Source organism: Balaenoptera acutorostrata, chromosome 20 (assembly GCF_949987535.1).
Source record: "Balaenoptera acutorostrata chromosome 20, mBalAcu1.1, whole genome shotgun sequence".
In the NCBI taxonomy this organism is placed as follows: Eukaryota; Metazoa; Chordata; class Mammalia; order Artiodactyla; family Balaenopteridae; genus Balaenoptera; species Balaenoptera acutorostrata.
Window position 1 is genome coordinate 47,878,588 of NC_080083.1, and position 18,311 is coordinate 47,896,898.

Consider the following 18,311-nt stretch of genomic DNA (forward strand, 5'->3'; position numbering starts at 1 on the left):
GATTAACATTCAGAAATCAGTTGCATTTCTTTACGCTAACAATGAAATGTCAGAAAGGGAATGTAAAAAAACAGTACCTTTTAAAATTGCACCAAAAAAAAAAAAAACCTATGAATAGCCTGACCAAGGAGGTGAAAGACTTATATGCTGAGAACCATAAAACATTAATAAAGGAAATTAAAGAGGTTTCAAAGAAATGGAAAGCTATCCCATGCTCTTGGGTTGGAAGAATTAACATTGTTAAAATGGCAGTACTACCCAAAGCAATCTACAGATTTAATGCTATCCCTATCAAATTACCCATGACCTTTTTCACAGAACTAGAACAAATAATCCAAAAATGTATATGGAACTACAAAAGACCCAGAATTGCCAAAGCAATCCTGAGGGGGGGGGGGGAAAGCAGGAGGCATAACTCTCCCAGACTTCAGACAATACTCCAAAGCTACAGTAATCAAAACAGTGTGGTATTGTTACAAAAACAGACACCTGGGTCAATGGAACAGAATAGAGAGCCCAGAAATAAATCCACACACCTACGGTCAGTTAATCTTTGACAAAGGAGGCAAGAATATAAAATGGGAAAAAGATAGTCTCTTCAGCAAGTGGTGCTGGGAAAGTTGGACAGCTGCATGTAAATCAATGAAGTTAGAACACACCCTCACACCATGCACAAAAATAAACTCAAAATGGCTTAAAGACTTAAACATAAGACATGACACCATAAAACTAGAAGAGAACATAGGCAAAACATTCTCTGACATAAATCATACCAATGTTTTCTTCGGTCAGTCTCACATGGCAATAGAAATAAAAACAAAATGAACAAATGGGATCTAATCAAACTTACAGGCTTTTGCACAGTAAAGGAAATGATTAAAAAAGAAAAAACCCGAAAGACAAACTATGGAATGGGAGAAAATATTTGCAAGTAATGTGACTGACAGGGGCTTAGTCTCCAAAATATACAGACAGCTCATACAACTTAACAACAAGAGGGCAAACATCCCAGTCAAGGAATGGGCAGAAGACCTTAATAGACATTTCTCCAAAGAAGACATACAGTTGGCCAGTAGGCACATGAAAAGATGCTCAACATCACTACTTATTAGAGAAATGCAAATAAAAACTACAATGAGATAACCACCTCACACCAACCAGAATGGCCGTCGTTAAAAAATCTATAAATAACAAATGCTGGAGAGGGTGTGGAGAAAAGGGAACCCTCCTATACTGTTGGTGGGAATGTAAGTTGGTGCAGCCACTATGGAAAACTGTATGGAGGTTCCCAGAAAACTAAAAATAGAATTACCATATGATTCAGCAATCCCACTCCTGGGCATATACCCAGATAAAACTGTAATTCGAAAAGATACATGCACTCCTTTGTTCATAGCAGCACTATTCACAATAGCCAAAACATGGAAACAAATGTCCATCGACAGATGAATGGATAAAGAAGATGTGGTACATATATACAATGGAATACTACTTAGCCATAAAAAAGAACAAAATAATGCCATTTGCAGCAACATGGATGCAACTAGAGATGATCATACTAAGTGAAGTAAGTCAGAAAGAGAAAGACCAATACCATATGATATCACTTATATGTGGACTAAAATATGGCACAAATGAACCTATCTACAAAACAAAAACAGACGCACAGACATAGAGATCAGACTTGTGGTTGCCAAGGTGGAGCAGGGGAGGGAGAGGGTTGGACTGTGAGTTTGGGGTTGGTAGTTGCAAACTGTTACATTTAGAATGGATAAACAGCAAGGTCCTACTGTATAGCACAGGGAACTATATCCAATCTCCTGGGATAAACCGTAATGGAAAAGAATATAAATAAAAAGAATGTCTCTATGTGTATAACTGAGTCACTTTGCTGTACAGCAGAGATTGCCACAACATTGTAAATCAACTACACTTCAATTAAAAACAGTTTAAAAAGGGACCTTCTAAGCCTTAGTTTTCTTATCTGTAATGTAGGGATAATGATCATTTTTATTTTGTAGGCCAATTGTGGTAATGGAATTATATAGCCCATAACTTTTAGCACAGTGTCTGGCGCATAAACAGCATTCAATAAAAACCAGCTATTATTATTAATATTATTTTAGTAGTATAATAGCAAAAGCTAGATTTTATACTAGGAATATGGCCAGAATTGGGCAAATGCCTACTTGCAGGGAAATTTTTAGAAAACCCTAAATTTATTTTTCCCTGGTCAAAATCAGCTCCTCCAAGAAAAGCTATTGATTCTCATGGTACAATAATTTCCTTGTTTGTTGTATTTTTGCAGCATTTCAGAAAGCCTTGAAGATTTTCTGTAGGATAAAAGGTGGTCGAGTTTCAACTTCTGAAGTGGGTGACGTTTTGGATAGCATGGCTATCCCTGTAATCCCTGAAACTTTTCAGGAAGTGATAAAGCATGCTAGTATTGACAGTGAGTTATTTGAATTGATATGTACATGTATCTTTCTTGGCTACCAATTTTTCCGATTCATCCTTTGCTTCTTCTTCTTTTCCTTCTTGATTCTTGCCTTATGCCATTGACACTGCTTACTGGTGTCTATGGTAAAAGATAATCTAGAAAAATTAAGTGAGAAGTTTCTCAAATGTGTTATATTTTAGTATGTTTGGTAAAATTATAAGAGAAAAATGGAATTTTTTCTTTTCAACCTTATCTCTCTTTTCCAATAGTCATTTCTTATCTCTGTGGAGAGGTAGTTTCTATAGTGTCAAGAGCATGGGCTATGCAACTTAGGAGACCTAAATTTCTTGAATTTTCAGCTTCATTTTGTAGCTTTGATTACAAAATCTTCCTATGCTATTCAGTTATACTCTCTTTAAACAGTATAATATATTTAGCAGATGTTTTGTATTGATGTTTACATGTGACCAGGGATGTCCTAAGTGATTGCTTGATTTATTGGCAGGAAAATAATCAGACATGGTATCCTTTCCAGTGGGCTTCTACTGGTTTTTGTCATTTGGTAGTGGTGGCTTTATAGTGGGTCTTTGGTTGCTGAAGTGTGGTCTGGAGATAGAACCAGGCTGCATGCAGTTTTACTAGGTAATTTTTATGGTGGGCTCGGGGTGATAAACATAAGTGGAGAGATATGTACTGGAGCATGAAGATGTCTATAAATAGGGATTTTAAAGACTAACCTCAAGCCATGTTATTAAATAGCCTTTAGGACATGCTGTACCAGGAGCAACAGAAATCATATCTGAAACTGCTGTAGTGCCTTGCTTTTTGGCTTATGGAATTCTGGTCTGGGCTTCCAGGTCTCCCACTTTATTTGGGGAGGTAGATTAGACAAATAATACTAATTTAATAGGATTATTGTAGGACTTAGATATAAAAATTTATCATTGTTTGGCACCTAGAACAGGCTCAAGAAATGTGAAGCAGAAACCTAAGAATCATCCTTGACAGCTGCGTTATCTCTGTTCTCCTCGTGAAATCATTATGAACTACTATTATTTTAAACTCCTAGATATCTCTTCACTCTTCCTGTTTTCCAGCATTACTACCTTAACCTAAATTACCATAATCTTTGCTTAGGACAATTGGAAGTCTACCCATATTCTAACAAATCTACCGATATTCTAACAAGTCTACCCATATACAGTCTTATCCCCCTTCACACTGTAGCCAGAATGATCTTTTCAAAACAAACATCTGATCACATTACCCTCAGTGCATAAAATCTAATACCTCTTGGGATAAAGAACTCTTTGATGTACAAGGCCTTGCAAAGTCTGGCCTTTACTTCAGCTTTATCTTCAGATCTTCAACTTTTATCTTCAGATCTTCTGCTTTATCTCAGACCACATTCTCCCTTACTCTCTGTGCCTTCTTAGAGTTTCAACTACATAGCATTCTCCTCCTGCCATAGCCATTACACATGTTCTTTTCTTTTCCTGGAACATTCCTCTCTTCCTAGTTATTCCTACTTATACTTTAAATCTAAACTAAACTCTGTTCTTTAGGGATGTTTCCCTGACCTCTCTGACTAGGTCATATTCTCATATTGTACACTTTCACAGCATTAATCACAGTAGCAATTTGTATTTTTAATGGTTTGATTAAGGTTTGTATCTCAATTAAGACTAAGCAGGGCTTCCCTGGTGGTGCAGTTGTTAAGAATCTGCCTGCCAATGCAGGGGACACGGGTTTGAGCCCTGGTCTGGGAAGATCCCACATGCCGCAGAGCAACTAAGCCCGTGAGCCACAACTACTGAGCCTGTGCATCTGGAGACTGTGCTCCACAACGGGAGAGGCCACGACAGTGAGAGACCCACGCACTGCGATGAAGAGTGGCCCCCACTCGCCGCAACTGGAGAAAGCCCTTGCACAGAAACGAGGACCCAACACAGCCAAAAATAAATAAATAACTTAAAAAAAAAAAAAAGGGCTTCCCTGGTGGCGCAGTGGTTGAGAATCTGCCTGCCAATGCAGGGGACACGGGTTCGAGCCCTGGTCTGGGAAGATCCCACATGCCGCAGGGCAACTGGGCCCGTGAGCCACAACTACTGAGCCTGCGCGTCTGGAGCCTGTGCTCTGCAACAAGAGAGGCCGCGACAGTGAGAGGCCCGCACACCGCGATGAAGAGTGGCCCCCACTCGCCGCAACTAGAGAAAGCCCTCGCACAGAAACAAAGACCCAACACAGCCAAAATTAAATAAATAAAATTTAAAAAAAAAGACTAAGCAGCAGGAGAGCAGATATCATGTCTACTTTTGCTCAATATTATATCCTCAGTATGTAGCACAGTGCATATGGCACATATTAGCTGCTGAAACATTTTGAAAGAATTAATAATTCTTACCTGTTATTCTACCTCCCCCCGTCATGGGGAGCAAGATTTCTTCATCTTCTCATATTCATGAAGTCTTATGTTTCAGTGTGTACTGAAGTATTACTTCACAATTCCAGATATTGTTCAAAGCCCATAATAGCTGGCCCTCTATTCCTACTTCCACATATTTATGTGGTGTTTTAATTTTAGAACAGGATGGCAGTTGTATTTGTGTTCAAAAGGAAATACAGTATCTAAACTTATTTTTTCTATTATGGGTAACCAAATGGTGGATATTGGGGATATTATATTTACTTTGGCTGAATTACAGCAACAGTATGAGGATGTTTGTAAGTGATCTCTTATTGCTATAGCAAGTTTTGTTTATAAATAAACTGTCTTTAATAAGTAATAATTTATGGGTTTTATCATATGGGTTTTGAAAGCCTTCTCTGAACCCTTTACTCTCTTAAATCAGAGAGATAAAATTTAATATAATACCCTGAATATACCTAATTAATATTGATTATATAATATGACTGTCTCATAATTTTGCTACTTTTATCTTTCCCTTAATATTTTGCAACATAGTCAACTTTAAAACAAAATAGTAATACTATAAAAAGATAATATTTAATTTGCATTTGCAGGTCATTCTGACATCCTGACCTTGGCTTTTAAAAAAATTTTAGTATGTTTTTCTCTATCACTCATTATTAAGTTTAGTTTTTCTTCATTAAGTGCATTGTTTTTGATCTTTTCCTATTGCACATCATGTCACTCCTTACTCTTTCTCTCATTTGTCCAAATATCATTCAGTCAAGATTATCTATGTACATAATTTTAAGAATTATATAGTTCTAAAGCTTGCTACAAGAAAAGCAGCCTCGAGATTGGTGTTTTTCAAACTGTGGAGTCGTGAAATTGATTTAGAGGGTCATGACCAAGCATTAAAAGAAAACAGGATAGAAACTCTTAGAGTGCATCCCACATAGTAAAGCCGTGCGGCTGACAGGGTCTTGGTGCTCTGGCCAGGCGTCAGGCCTGAGCCTCTGAGGTGGGAGAGCTGAGTTGAGGACATTGGACCACCAGAGATGTCCTGACCCCACATAATATCAATCAGCGAGAGCTCTCCCAGAGATCTCCATCTCGACACTAAGACCCAGCTTCACTCAACAACCAGCAAGCTCCAGTCTGGACACCCCATGCCAAACAACTAGCAGGACAGGAACACAACCCCACGCATTAGCAGAGAGGCTGCCTAAAATCTTAATAAGTTCACAGACACCCCAAAACACACCACCGGATGTGGCTCTGCCCACCAAAAAGACAAGATCCAGCCTCATCCACCGGAACACAGGCACCAGTCCCCTCCACCAGGAAGCCTACATAACCTACTGAACCAACCTTACCCACTGGGGGCAGACACCAAAAACAACGGGAACTATGAACCTGCAGCCTGCGAAAAGGAGACCCCAAACACAGTAAAGCAAAATGAGAAGACAGAAACACATAGCAGATGAAGGAGCAAAGTAAAAACCCACCAGACCAAACAAATGAAGAAGAAATAAGCCATCTACCTGAAAAAGAATTCAGAGTAATGATAGTAAAGATGATCCAAAATCTTGGAAATAGAATGGAGAAAATACAAGAAAACGTTTAACAAGGACCTAGAAGAACTAAAGAGTAAACAAACAATGATGAACAGCAAAATAAATGAAATTTAAAATTCTCTAGAAGGAATCAATAGCAGAATAACTGAGGCAGAAGAACGGATAAGTGACCTGGAAGATAAAATAGTGGAAATAACTACTACAAGCAGAGTAAAGAAAAAAGAATGAAAAGAATTGAGGACAGTCTCAGAGACCTCTGGGACAACATTAAACACACCAACATTCGAAATATAGGGGTCCCAGAAGACGAAGAGAAAAAGAAAGGGACTGAGAAAATATTTGAAGAGATTATAGTGGAAAACTTCCTTAATATGGGAAGGGAAATAGTCAATCAAGTCCAGGAAGTGCAGAGAGTCCCATGCAGGAAAATCCGAGGAGAAACACGTCAAGACACATACTAATCAAATTATCAAAAATTAAATACAAAGAAAAAATATTAAAAGCAGTAAGGGAAAAGCAACAAATAACATACAAGAGAATCCCCATAAGGTTAACAGCTGATCTTTCAGCAGAAACTCTGCAAGCCAGAAGGGAGTGGCAGGACATATTTAAAGTGATGAAAGGGAAAAACCTACAACCAAGATTACTCTACCCAGCAAGGATCTCATTCAGATTCGATGGAGAAATTAAAACCTTTACAGACAAGCAAAAGCTAAGAGAATTCAGCACCACCAAACCAGCTTTACAACAAATGCTAAAGGAACTTCTCTAGGCAGGAAACACAAGGGAAGGAAAGGACCTACAATAACAAACCCAAAACAATTAAGAAAATGGTAATAGGAACAAACATATCAATAATTACCTTAAATGTAAATGGATTAAATGCTTCAACCAAAAGACATAGACTGGCTGAATGGATACAAAAACAAGACCCATATATATGCTGTCTACAAGAGACCCACTTCAGACCTAGGGACACATACAGACTGAAAGTGAGGGGATGGAAAGAGATATTCCATGCAAATGGAAATCAAAAGAAAGCTGGAGTAGCAATACTCATATCAGATAAAATAGACTTTAAAGTAAAGACTATTACAAGAGACAAAGAAGGACACTACATAATGATCAAAGGATCAATCCAAGAAGAAGATATAACAATTGTAAATATTTATGCACCCAACATAGGAGCATCTCAATACATAAGGCAAATGCTACAGCCATAAAAGGGGAAATTAACCATAACACAATAGTAGTAAGGGACTTTAACACTCCACTTTCACCAATGGACAGATCATCCAAAATGAAAATAAATAAGGAAACACAAGCTTTAAATGACACATTAAACAAGAGGGACTTAATTGATATTTATAGGACATTCTGTCCAAAACAACAGGATACACTTTCTTCTCAAGTGCTCATGGAACATTCTCCAGGAGAGATCATATCTTGGGTCACAAATCAAGCCTTGGTAAATTTAAGAAAATTGAAATTGTATCAAATATCTTTTCTGACCACAAAGCTATGAATCTAGGTATCAGTTAAAGGAAAAATCTGTAAAAAAATACAAACACATGGAGGCTAAACAATGCACACTAAATAACCAAGAGATCACTGAAGAAATCAAAGAGGAAATCAAAAAATACCTAGAAACAAATGAAGATGAAAACATGACGACCCAAAACCTATGGGATGCAGCAAAAGCAGTTCTAAGAGGGAAGTTTAGAGCAATACAATCTTACCTCAAGAAACAAGAAGCATCTCAAATAAACAACCTAACCTTACACCTAAAGCAATTAGAGAAAGTAGAACAGAAAAACCCCAAAGCTAGTAGAAGGAAAGAAATCATAAAAATCATATCAGAAATAAATGAAAAAGAAATGAAGGAAGCAATAGCAAAAATCAATAAAACTAAAAGCTGGTTCTTTGAGAAGATAAACAAAATTGATAAACCATTAGCCAGACTCATCAAAAAAAAAAAAAAAAAAGGAGAAAGACTCAAATCAACAGAATTTGAAATGAAAAAGGAGAAGTAACAACTGCCACTGCAGAAATACAAAGGACCATGAGAGATTACTACAAGCAACTGTATGCCAATAAAATGGACAACCTGGAAGAAATGGACAAATTCTTCGAAATGCACAACCTTCCGAGACTGAACCAGGAAGAAATAGAAAATAGAAACAGACCAATCACAAGCACTGAAATTGAAACTGTGATTAAGAATCTTCCAACAAACAAAAGCCCAGGACCAGATGGCTTCACAGGCGAATTCTATCAAACATTTAGAGAAGAGCTAACACCTAACCTTCTCAAACTCTTCCAAAATATAGCAGAGTGAGGAACACTCCCAAACTCATTCTACGAGGCCAACATCAGCCTGATAACAAAACCAGACAAAGATGTCACAAAAAAAGAAAAATACAGGCCAATATCACTTGTGAACATAGATGCAGAAATCCTCAACAAAATACTAGCAAACAGAATCCAACACCATGATCAAGTGGGGTTTACCCCAGGAATGCAAGGATTCTTCAGTATATGCAAATCAATCAATGTGATACACCATATTAACAAATTGAAGGAGAAAAACCATATGATCATCTCAATAGATGCAGAAAAAGCTTTTGACAAAATTCAACACCCATTTATGATAAAACCTCTCCATAAAGTAGGCATAGAGGGACCCTACCTCAACATAATACAGGCCATATATGACAAACCCACAGCCAACATCGTTCTCAATGGTGAAAAACTGAAACCATTTCCTCTAAGATCAGGAACAAGACAAGGCTGCCCACTCTCACCACTGTTATTCAACATAGTTTTGGAAGTGTTAGCCACAGCAATCAGAGAAGAAAAAGAAATAAAAGGAATCCAAATCGGAAAAGAAGAAGTAAAACTGTCACTGTTTGCAGATGATATGATACTATACATGGAGAATCCTAAAGATGCTACCAGGAAACTACTAGAGCTAATCAATGAATTTGGTAAAGTAGCAGGAAACAAAATTAATGCACAGAAATCTCTTGTTTTCCTATACACTAATGATGAAAAATCTGAAAGAGAAATTAAGGTAACACTCCGATTTACCATTGCGACAAAAAGAATAAAATACCTAGGAATAAACCTACCTAAGGAGACAAAAGACCTGGGTGCAGAAAACTATAAGACTCTGATGAAAGAAATTAAAGATGATACAAACAGATGGAGAGATATACCATGTTCTTGGATTGGAAGATCAACATTGTGAAAATGACTATACTACCCAAAGCAATCTACAGATTCAATGCCTTCCCTATCAAACTACCAATGGCATTTTTCACAGAACTAGAACCAAAAATTTTACAATTTGTATGGAAACACAAAAGACCCCAAATAGCCAAAGCAATCTTGAAAGAGAAAAACGGAGCTGGAGGAATCAGGCTTCCTGACCTTAGACTATACTACAAAGCTACAGTAATCAAGACAGTATGGTACTGGCACAAAAACAGAAATATAGATCAATGGAACAAGATAGAAAGCCCAGAGGTAAACCCATGCATATATGGTCACCTTATTTTTGATAAAGGAGGCAAGAATATACAATGGAGAAAAGACAGCCTCTTCAATAAGTGGTGCTGGGAAAACTGGACAGCTACATGTAAAAGAATGAAATTAGAACATTCCCTAACACCATACACAAAAATAAACTCAAAATGGATGAAAGACCTAAATGTAAGACCAGACACTATAAAATTCTTAGAGGAAAACACAGGAAGAACACTCTATGACATAAATCACTGCAAGATCCTTTTGACCCACCTCCTAGAGAAATTGAAATAAAAACAAAAATAAACAAATGGGACCTTATGAAACTTAAAAGCTTTTGTACAGCAAAGGAAACCATAAAGAAAACAAAAATACAACCGTCAGAATGGGAGAAAATATATGCAAATGAAGCAACTGACAAAGGATTAATCTCCAAAATATACAGGCAGCTCATGCAGCTCAATATCAAAAGAGCAAACAACCCAATCCAAAAATAGGCAGAAGACCTAAATAGACATTTCTCCAAAGAAGATATACAGATTGCCAACAAACACATGAAAGGATGCTCAACATCACTAATCATTAGAGAATGCAAATCAAAACTACAATGAGGTGTCACCTCACACCGGTCAGAATGGCCATCATCAAAAAAAATCTACAAACAATAAATGCTGGGGAGGGTGTGGAGTAAAGGGAACCCTTTTGCACTGTTGGTGGGAATGTAAATTGATACAGCCACTATGGAAACAGTATGGAGTTTCCTTATAAAACTAAAAATAGAACTACCATATGACCCAGCAATCCCACTACTGGGCATATACCCTGAGAAAACCATAATTCAAAAAGATACATGTACCACAGTGTTCATTGCAGCACTATTTACAATAGCCAGGACATGGAAGCATCCTGAGTGTCCATCAACAGATGAATGGATAAAGAAGATATGACATATATATAGAATGGAATATTACTCAGCCATAAAAAGAAACAAAATTGAGTTATTTATAGTGAGGTAGATGGACCTAGAGTCTGTCATACAGAGTTAAGTACGTCAGAAAGAGAAAAACAAATACCGTATGCTAACACATTTATATGGAATCAAAAAAAAAATGGCTCTGAAGAACCTAGGGGCAGGACAGGAATAAAGATGCAGACATAGAGAATGGACTTAAGGACACGGGGAGGTGGAAGTAGTAAGCTGGGACGAAGTGAGAGAGTGTCATTGACATATACACTACCAAATGTAAAATAGATAGCTAGTGGGAAGCAGCTGCATAGCAGAGGGAGATCAGCTCGGTGCTTTGTGACCACCTAGAGGGGTGGGATAGGGAGTGTGGGAGGGAGACGTAAGAGGGAGGGGATATGGGGATATATGTATACATATAGCTGATTCACTTTGTTATACAGCAGAAACTAACACACCATTGTAAAACAATTATACTCCAATAAAAGTTTAAAAAAAAAAAAGCAGCCTCTTGCTTGATCCTCCTCTCAGCTTCTCCAGAGGCAAACGTTTCAAATGTTTTAGCCAATTACTTGATATTTATCGTCATGACTGTAAATGTTTATATTGCTACCTGTTGATCTCTAAAATTTTAGGTAGACAGAGTAAACTTACTACTATGAAAAATAAGAATTTAGCTCTGTTTTATCTTCCCTGTCCACACCACATCCACCTACTCTTCCTCTACCTATCCCTCCTCCCATAGTTATATGGTAGTTTGATTAGTTTTTAATTCAGTATTTGTATTAATATGTTTATATAAACACTATTCACAGGTGAGCCATATAGTAAATATCTTGTGATTACTTTCTTTTTTCTGTGCAATTTTTTCTCTCTTTGTATTAAAATTATCTTTTTAAAATTTATTTGCTTGTTTTGTTAAAAGAGTATATTGCTGATTCAACCCTAAACTCTGCCAGATGTCTAAATATCCTCTCCATAATTTTGGATACACCAGGTATTCTATCAGCTTTATCTTCTTTTTTTTTTTTTTTTTTATTTTTTTATTTCTTGAAGATGAAACCCTTTTATAGGAACATATTTGCAAAATCATCAGAGTACACCCAGAACTGTCTGTAAATGACAAAAGACTTAAAAATGACCACGGTTAAAGATTTGATGAAAGTTCATAATAATGCAGTTGACAAGAAAATTAGTTATTTCTGAGATATACATTTTAAAGTAATAACTAGGATTATGACTTATAACATTATACCAGAACATATAAGATTTTTAGAAGTTTCCTGTAATGTCTGAGACATTTATATTAACATATTTCCATACATATTTCCATACAAATACAAATATAAGATTTTTAGAAATTTCATGTAATGTCTGAAACATTTATATTAACATATTTCCATACATATTTCCATACAAATGCAAATATAAGATTTTTAGAAATTTCATGTAATGTCTGAAACATTTATATTAACATATTTCCATACAAATAACCCAATGAAAGTTTAGTATTAGTTGTTTTGTTTGTTTTTTTATACTGCAGGTTCTTATTAGGCATCAGTTTTATACACATCAGTGTATACATGTCAATCCCAATCGCCCAATTCAGCACACCACCATCCCCACCTCACCGCAGTTTTCCCCCCTTGGTGTCCATATGTCCATTCTCTACATCTGTGTCTCAACTTCTGCCCTGCAAACTGGCTCATCTGTACCATTTTTCTAGGTTCCACATACATGCATTAATATACGATATTTGTTTTTCTCTTTCTGACTTACTTCACTCTGTATGACAGTCTCTAGATCCATCCACGTCTCAACAAATGACTCAATTTCGTTCCTTTTTATGGCTGAGTAATATTCCATTGTATATATGTACCACAACTTCTTTATCCATTCGTCTGTTGATGGGCATTTAGGTTGCTTCCATGACCTGGCTATTGTAAATAGTGCTGCAATGAACATTCGGGTGCATGTGTCTTTTTGAATTACGGTTTTCTCTGGGTATATGCCCAGTAGTGGGATTGCTGGGTCATATGGTAATTCTATTTTTAGTTTTTTAAGGAACCTCCATATTGTTCTCCATAGTGGCTGTATCAATTTACATTCCCACCAACAGTGCAAGAGGGTTCCCTTTTCTCCACACCCTCTCCAGCATTTGTTGTTTGTAGATTTTCTGATGATGCCCATTCTAACAGGAGTGAGGTGATACCTCATTGTAGTTTTGATTTGCATTTCTCTAATAATTAGTGATGTTGAGCATCTTTTCATGTGCTTCGTGGCCGTCTGTATGTCTTCTTTGGAGAAATGTCTATTTAGGTCTTCTGCCCATTTTTGGATTGGGGTGTTTGTTTCTTTGATATTGAGCTGAATGAGCTGTTTATATATTTTGGAGATTAATCCTTTGTCCGTTGATTCATTTGCAAATATTTTCTCCCATTCTGAGGGTTGTCTTTTCGTCTTGTTTATGGTTTCCTTTGCTGTGCAAAAGCTTTGAAGTTTCATTAGGTCCCATTTGTTTATTTTTGTTTTTATTTCCATTACTCTAGGAGGTGGATCAAAAAAGATCTTGCTGTGATTTATGTCAAAGAGTGTTCTTCCTATGTTTTCCTCTAAGAGTTTTATAGTGTCCAGTCTTATATTTAGGTCTCTAATCCATTTTGAGTTTATTTTTGTGTATGGTATTAGGGAGTATTCTAATTTCATTCTTTTACATGTAGCTGTCCAGTTTTCCCAGCACCACTTATTGAAGAGACTGTCTTTTCTCCATTGTATATCTTTGCCTCCTTTGTCATAGATTAGTTGACCATAGGTGCGTGGGTTAATCTCTGGGCTTTCTATCTTATTCCATTGATCTACGTTTCTGTTTTTGTGCCAGTACCATATTGTCTTGATTACTGTAGCTTTGTAGTATAGTCTGAAGTCAGGGAGTCTGATTCCTCCAGCTCCATTTTTTTGCCTCAAGACTGCTTTGGCTATTCGGGGTCTTTTGTGTCTCCATACAAATTTTAAGATGATTTGTTCTAGCTCCGTAAAAAATGCCATTGGTAATTTGATAGGGATTGCATTGAATCTGTAGATTGCTTTGGGTAGTATACTCATTTTCACAATGTTGATTCTTCCAATCCAAGAACATGGTATATCTCTCCATCTGTTGGTATCATCTTTAATTTCTTTCATCAGTGTCTTATAGTTTTCTGCATACAGGTCTTTTGTCTCCCTAGGTAGGTTTATTCCTAGGTATTTTATTCTTTTTGTTGCAATGGTAAATGGGAGTGTTTCCATAATTTCTCTTTCAGATTTTTCATCATTAGTGTATAGGAATGCAAGAGATTTCTGTGCATTAATTTTGTAACCTGCAACTTTACCATATTCATTAATTAGCTCTAGCAGTTTTCTGGTGGCAGTTTTAGGATTCTCTATGTATAGTATCATGTCATCCGCAAACAGTGACAGTTTTACTTCTTCTTTTCCAATTTGTATTCCTTTTATTTCTTTTTCTTCTCTGATTGCCGTGGCTAGGACTTCCAGAACTATGTTGAATAATAGTGGTGAGAGTGGACATCCTTGTCTCGTTCCTGATCTTAGAGGAAATGCTTTCAGTTTTTCACCATTGAGAATGATGTTTGCTGTGGGTTTGTCATATATGGCCTTTATTATGTTGAGGTAGGTTCCCTCTATGCCCACTTTCTGGAGAGTTTTTATCAGAAATGGGTGTTGAATTTTGTCAAAAGCTTTTTCTGCATCTATTGAGATGATCATATGGTTTTTCTTCTTCAATTTGTTAATATGGTGTATCACATTGATTGATTTGCGTATATTGAAGAATCCTTGCATCCCTGGGATAAATCCCACTTGATCGTGGTGTATGATCCTTTTAATGTGTTGTTGGATTCTGTTTGCTAGTATTTTGTTGAGGATTTTTGCATCTATATTCATCAGTGATATTGGTCTGTAATTTTCTTTTTTTGTAGTGTCTTTGTCTGGTTTTGGTATCAGGGTGATGGTGGCCTCATAGAATGAGTTTGGGAGAGTTCCTTCCTCTGCAATTTTTTGGAAGAGTTTGAGAAGGATGGGTGTTAGCTCTTCTCTAAATGTTTGATAGAATTCACCTGTGAAGCCATCTGGTCCTGGACTTTTGTTTGTTGGAAGATTTTTAATCACAGTTTCAATTTCATTACTTGTGATTGGTCTGTTCATATTTTCTGTTTCTTCCTGATTCAGTCTTGGAAGGTTATACCTTTCTAAGAATTTGTCCATTTCTTCCAGGTTGTCCATTTTATTGGCATAAAGTTGCTTGTAGTAGTCTCTTAGGATGTTTTGTATTTCTGCGGTGTCTGTTGTAACTTCTCCTTTTTCATTTCTGATTTTATTGATTTGAGTCCTCTCCCTCTTTTTCTTGATGAGTCTGGCTAATGGCTTATCAATTTTGTTTATCTTCTCAAAGAACCAACTTTTAGTTTTATTGATCTTTGCTATTGTTTTCTTTGTTTCTATTTCATTTATTTCTGCTCTGATCTTTATGATTTCTTTCCTTCTGCTAACTTTGGGTTTTGTTTGTTCTTCTTTCTCTAGTTTCTTTAGGTGTAAGGTTAGATTGTTTACTTGAGATTTTTCTTGTTTCTTTAGGTAGGCTTGTATAGCTATAAACTTCCCTCTTAGAACCGCTTTTGCTGCATCCCATAGGTTTTGGGTCGTCGTGTTTTCATTGTCATTTGTCTCTAGGTATTTTTTTATTTCCTGTTTGATTTCTTCAGTGATCTCTTGGTTATTTAGTAATGTATTGTTTAGCCTCCATGTGTTTGTCTTTTTTACGTTTTTTTCCCTGTAATTCATTTCTAATCTCATAGCGTTGTGGTCAGAAAAGATGCTTGATATGATTTCAATTTTCTTAAATTTACTGAGGCTTGATTTGTGACCCAAGATGTGATCTATCCTGGAGAATGTTCCGTGCGCACTTGAGAAGAACGTGTAATCTGCCGTTTTTGGATGGAATGTCCTATATATATCAATTAAATCTATCTGGTCTATTGTGTCATTTAAAGCTTCTGTTTCCTTATTTATTTTCATTTTGGATGATCTGTCCATTGGTGTAAGTGAGGTGTTAAAGTCCCCCACTATTATTGTGTTACTGTCGATTTCCTCTTTTATAGCTGTTAGCAGTTGCCTTATGTATTGAGGTGCTCCTATGTTGGGTGCATATATATTTATAATTGTTATATCTTCTTCTTGGATTGATCCCTGGATCATTATGTAGTGTCCTTCCTTGTCTCTTGTAACATTCTTTATTTTAAAGTCTATTTTATCTGATATGAGTATAGCTACTCCAGCTTTCTTTTGATTTCCATTTGCATGGAATATCTTTTTCCATCCCCTCACTTTCAGTCTGTATGTGTCCCTAGGTCTGAAGTGGGTCTCTTGTAGACAGCATATATATGGGTCTTGTTTTTGTATCCATTCAGCCAGTCTATGTCTTTTGGTTGGGGCATTTAATCCATTCACGTTTAAGGTAATTATCGATATGTATGTTCCTATGACCATTTTCTTAATTGTTTTGGGTTTGTTTTTGTAGGTCCTTTTCTTCTCTTGTGTTTCCCACTTAGAGAAGTTCCTTTAGCATTTGTTGTAGCGCTGGTTTGGTGGTGCTGAATTCTCTTAGCTTTTGCTTGTCTGTAAAGGTTTTGATTTCTCCATCAAATCTAAATGAGATCCTTGCTGGGTAGAGTAATCTTGGTTGTAGGTTCTTCCCTTTCATCACTTTAGGTATATCATGCCACTCCCTTCTGGCTTGCAGAGTTTCTGCTGAGAAATCAGCTGTTAACCTTATGGGAGTTCCCTTGTATGTTATTTGTCGTTTTTCCCTTGCTGCTTTCAGTAATTTTTCTTTGTCTTTAATTTTTGCCACTTTGATTACTATGTGTCTCGGCGTGTTTCTCCTTGGGTTTATTCTGTATGGGACTCTCTGCGCTTCCTGGACTTGGGTGGCTATTTCCTTTCCCATGTTAGGGAAGTTTTCGACTATAATCTCTTCAAATATTTTCTCTGGTCCTTTCTCTCTCTCTTCTCCTTCTGGGACCCCTATAATGCGAATGTTGTTGCGTTTAATGTTGTCCCAGAGGTCTCTTAGGCTGTCTTCATTTCTTTTCATTCTTTTTTCTTTAGTCTCTTCCGCAGCAGTGAATTCCACCATTCTGTCTTCCAGGTCACTTATCCGTTCTTCTGCCTCAATTATTCTGCTATTGATTCCTTCTAGTGTAGTTTTCATTTCAGTTATTGTATTGGTCATCTCTGTTTGTTTGTTCTTTAATTCTTCTAGGTCTTTGTTAATCATTTCTTGCATCTTCTCAATCTTTGCCTCCATTCTTATTCCGAGGTCCTGGATCATCTTCATTATCATTATTCTGAATTCTTTGTCTGGAAGGTTGCCTATCTCCACTTCATTTAGTTGTTTTTCTGGGGTTTTTTCTTGTTCCTTCATCTGGTACACAGCCCTCTGCCTTTTCATCTTCTCTGTCTTTCTGTAACTGTCAGCTTTATCTTCTTGAAGAAATATACCTTAGAGTATTCTGATATTCTTTCATATGGATTTGTTGCCCTCTACGTCTTGTGTGCACCTGTCATCTTGGGATTTCTCTTCATTAACATTCTGGAAATTTTTCACTTTTCTCACCTGTATCAGATTCTGTACTCATATTTGATTGACAGTTTGGGTATAGAATGGAAATAATTTTCCTCAGAATTTTTCTATTTTCCAGTTTTCAATGTTGTTGTTGAAGTCCAAAATTCTTTTGATTACTGACCGTTTTATGCAACTAATTTTTTTTCTTTGCAATCTTATAGGATTTCTTTACCTCTAGTGTTCTGAAATTTCATGATGATATGCCTTGAAATAGGTTTCTTTGCAACAATTGTTCTGGGTATGGTATACTGTGATTCTGGGAAATTTAAACAATTTGTTGATGACTTCCTTTTCTCTATTTTTCTCTTCTCTCTGGAACGCTTATTACTTGAATACTTGACATCCTGAATGGATTCTCTTTTTTTTTTTTTTTTTTTTACCTTTTTCTCTTGCCTTTTTGGAAGATTTACTTAACTTTATCTCCCAGCTCTTGTATTTAGGTTTTCATTTGTACTTTTTAAATTTCCAAGAACTTTTTTCCCCCCTCTGAATGTATTTTATTATAATATCCTCTTCTTGATTTATAACAGGACATTCCTGTTGTTCCATGGACATAATATCTTCTATTGCGCTAAAGATGATATTTTTAAAATTTTCTTTTACATTCATACTGTTTCCTCCAAGTTATTTTTGTCTTATGTGGTTTTCCTTTTAGAGGCATCCTCCAAATATCTGGTGATCTTTGGTTGTCTGCCTGTGTTTGAGAATAATGA

General features: G+C 36.5%; 1 protein-coding gene across 1 annotated transcript in view; it reads left to right on the top strand.

Moving 5' to 3' along the window:
• Window positions 1-18,311, top strand: part of EFCAB13 (EF-hand calcium binding domain 13) — a 112,836-nt gene that overhangs the window by 23,412 nt on the left and 71,113 nt on the right. The window contains 2 exon segments of the mRNA XM_057535190.1: window positions 2,309-2,452; window positions 5,093-5,164. Of these exon segments, the coding sequence (XP_057391173.1) occupies window positions 2,309-2,452; window positions 5,093-5,164 (216 nt within the window).